This window comes from Zingiber officinale, chromosome 3B (genome assembly GCF_018446385.1).
Source record: "Zingiber officinale cultivar Zhangliang chromosome 3B, Zo_v1.1, whole genome shotgun sequence".
Taxonomy (NCBI): Eukaryota; Viridiplantae; Streptophyta; class Magnoliopsida; order Zingiberales; family Zingiberaceae; genus Zingiber; species Zingiber officinale.
In genome coordinates, this window is record NC_055991.1 from 7,574,372 (window position 1) to 7,577,748 (window position 3,377).

At 40.2% G+C, this 3,377-nt stretch overlaps 1 protein-coding gene and 1 pseudogene across 1 annotated transcript; both read left to right on the plus strand.

Annotated features, from left to right (window-relative positions):
• The first annotated feature begins 722 nt into the window (after positions 1 to 722).
• Positions 723 to 1,409, plus strand: LOC122055756 (histone H2B.11). The gene has a single exon (XM_042617355.1). The coding sequence runs from the start codon at positions 774 to 776 to the stop codon at positions 1,230 to 1,232; it is 459 nt and encodes a 152-aa protein (XP_042473289.1). The 5' UTR covers positions 723 to 773; the 3' UTR covers positions 1,233 to 1,409.
• Positions 1,410 to 2,226: 817 nt separating this feature from the next.
• On the plus strand, positions 2,227 to 2,833 carry LOC122054647 (annotated as a pseudogene).
• Positions 2,834 to 3,377: the final 544 nt, after the last annotated feature.

Sequence of the window (3,377 nt, forward strand, 5' to 3'; positions counted from 1 at the left end):
CATATCGTATGAGTACGGGAAAATCATTTGAAAAATCCAAAAGTAACATTGACAAAGGGTTCACTAACTTAGAAATTTTTCCTTATTCTATTTCCTTTAGCTACTCTTCTATTAGCATATTGTTCTCGGGATTATGATGCTATGGTATGATATTCAAGTTATCATTCAAGCACCCATGATTAGATCCTGAGGTATGACATATTTATAAAAAATTTTCTTCTAAATGAGCCGAACTAATGGATGTTGAATTTTTAGACTGTCCATCACGCGCACTTCTCAATTTATTCCAATGGACAATAAAAAAATTCTATAAAACTAGACCAATAATCCGAACTACCTGCATTTCTCTAATTTTTTCGCTAACTACTCTTCTATTTAGAAATCTGAAATATAATTATATATATATAAATATTTAATTTTATCACATAATTAAATAATTATCTCATGTTGGATGGACCAGGTGCTCGACCGGTTGAATTCGTTGGAAATTCCGAATCAACCGGTCGAATCTGGTGAAATCGCGAGGGGGATATTCACACCAATTTTCAAATATTAGCGCGCTCGTTTGAACGTGAGGCCACGCAACGAGAGATCCTGAACGTCCGATTCGTGGACCAAATCAACGTACCGATCGCGCCCGGGCACCGATCCGCGAGACTCACAACGCAACCAATCAGGAGGCAGCACTTTTCTCTTTAAATAGGAAACCGATGCGCCCTACATCTTCATCTTTTGTGGCAGTGCTTTCGATCGTCTCTTCGATTTTGAATCCGATGGCGCCGAAGGCCGAGAAGAAACCGGCGGAGAAGAAGCCCACGGCTGAGAAGCCGGCTGAGGAGAAGGAGAAGAAGGCCGAGAAAGCCCCCGCCGAGAAGAAGCCCAAGGCCGAGAAGCGCCTTCCGTCCAAGGATGCCGCCTCCGGCGACAAGAAGAAGAAGAAGAAGGCCAAGAAGGGGACCGAGACCTATAAGATTTACATCTTCAAGGTGCTGAAGCAGGTCCACCCCGACATCGGAATCTCGAGCAAGGCGATGTCCATCATGAACTCCTTTATCAACGACATTTTCGAGAAGCTCGCGCAGGAGGCTTCCCGTCTGGCCCGCTACAACAAGAAACCTACCATCACTTCCCGCGAGATCCAGACCTCTGTGCGCTTAGTTCTCCCCGGCGAGCTCGCCAAGCATGCTGTTTCCGAAGGTACCAAGGCGGTTACGAAGTTCACCAGCTCTTAAAAGTTGTTTATGGATCTGTATCAAATGGTATCTCCGATCTGACTCTGATTTAGGGAAATCAACTCTTTGTATTTCTGTTGCGCTATATTGATTAGCCAAATATCATTTTGATGTTGGAATTGATAGTTTATGGCTGTAATATAATGATGTCCAACTGGTTCGACGCTTCTTTTCTCTCGAATGATTGTTCTTGGTCAATTTTGAGTTCGTAAATAAGCGATCGCAGTCTATTAAAACTAGTAATAAATATTTTCAATCCAAAGAACGTTTTTTTCCCCATCAACAAACGATGTTATAATTGTCTCTGCAATCATTCAGAAAACGCAAACGAAAAATCAATCTAGAAAAGATTGCTAATGAGAGAAATTGCGATTTGAGTGCGAATCATCAGGGACCGCTCTCCAATTTATTTCTCATTGTTGTTGATCAGTAGTTTCAAGAATTTTTTGGTGGTTAGTTTATTCATTCTGGATCAGTGGTTAAGTTTGTTTAAATTTCGGTCCTAGATAGTTATTTGATCATTATTATTGCTTGATCTCCTAATAATTAGGTGACATAATTTGGATTGTGGATACAATGATTGTTGCTTCGCTGTAATCCTGTTTTATTTTATCCTAGAGTTGGTTAGAAAACAAGAAACCAACTCTAGCACATTTTTGCAAGATAGATTTCTGTTTACTATAAACAAATCCTTCTTTCACAACAGAATCTTGATTTAAGAATATCTAAGATTGGGCCATTTTTTGTTTTTTGTTTTGCTTTGATGCTGGGGTCAAGAATGCTCAAGTTTGAATATCACTGGGCGGGTTGTCTGACTGGTTTACTTATACTAACCAGGACTAGTTTATGCTGTTTAGTCTTGTTGGATATTTGGATAAACTTTGGCGAGTAGAACTTCAACTTGTGGGCTGACTCACTCTTGAGTCAACTTTTTTTCGAGTAATTACTCTCTTGATTTAATTATATAGGAACATCTAATTGAGAGCAACACCAGATGCTTGGTTCCAAGTGGGCACATCCCATCCCAATGCTGGAGACAAGATGCGTATCACTTTCTACGGAGAAACTTGACAGTGTCAATGTTCGAGAGGACTATGATCCTTCTTCTCAGTTTGGGATCTGGAGACCCGAGAGATTGTCCTTTTAGAGTCATTCTGAATCGCCTACTACGTAGAAAAATCAAGCATGAGTCCCTCAAACACCCACTTAGCGACTATATTTTCCAACTGCTCTGTTCATCAGTTGAGGCAAACATGTCCTTGTTGAAGTCGACTCACAATTTATCGCTGCCAGGTCTCGGCGAGGCAGTGTCAGGTGTTTATTTCGATTCCAGAAACAACTTAGACGATGCCGCAGCTCTTGTCGAGAAAGGAGTAGTATTCATGCCCCAGGATTTTGTGTTGTTTGAGGGTTATTCGGGTTGGGAACTTGATCAGTTGCACGATGAGATTGAATACGAATACTGGGTCGTCGCTTCTTGCAGTTCACATTTGATTCACGAAGTTTCTGAAACTTTTTTAAACCTGTGGGAGGAGGTTTTGCAGCTGATTGGCGGGCAATATTCGGAGTTGAGCAGGAAGCCCAAACAAGATAATGCTTGAAGGCTGTTTGAGGTGCAGAAGTGAGGCTATAAATTAGCTTGTTTTTGTACAGAAGCTGCCTAAGGGTTTCTAGCCTGTGCCATTTTAAATCCAAAAATGGAGTATTTCGGCTGTAAGTTAAAGAAAATAATTTTTTTTAATTGGAATAATGCTTCTATCCGAAAGTGAAGAAAATAGTTGGCTAGGAATGCGCCTTTGATATTGACTCGACGAAAACTCCTCGCGGAAATAGGTATAATTATATAAAACTAATTTAAGAGATAAAGACTCACAAATTGAATGTTGAAACATACATGATAGTTAGACGTTTATCTTCTATAATTGAGGTAAACTCTTTATCATCACTCAATTCACTTACATCATCATGTACTCAACTTCCCTCTCACCATCATGCTTCACGTGGAACAATCCACAAGCAAAAATAAAGTCAAACCAATCTCCAATCACGCATACACACACAACATCACACAAATAGCAGTACATGCATTACAAAAGGATGAACAGTTGGTGTGACAGTAGGTGTGGTAATCAAACACGGACAATA

Excerpts from the sequence above, each read along its gene's own strand:
- LOC122055756 (XM_042617355.1), top strand. The coding sequence starts at position 774 with ATGGCGCCGAAGGCCGAGAAGAAACCGGCGGAGAAGAAGCCCACGGCT.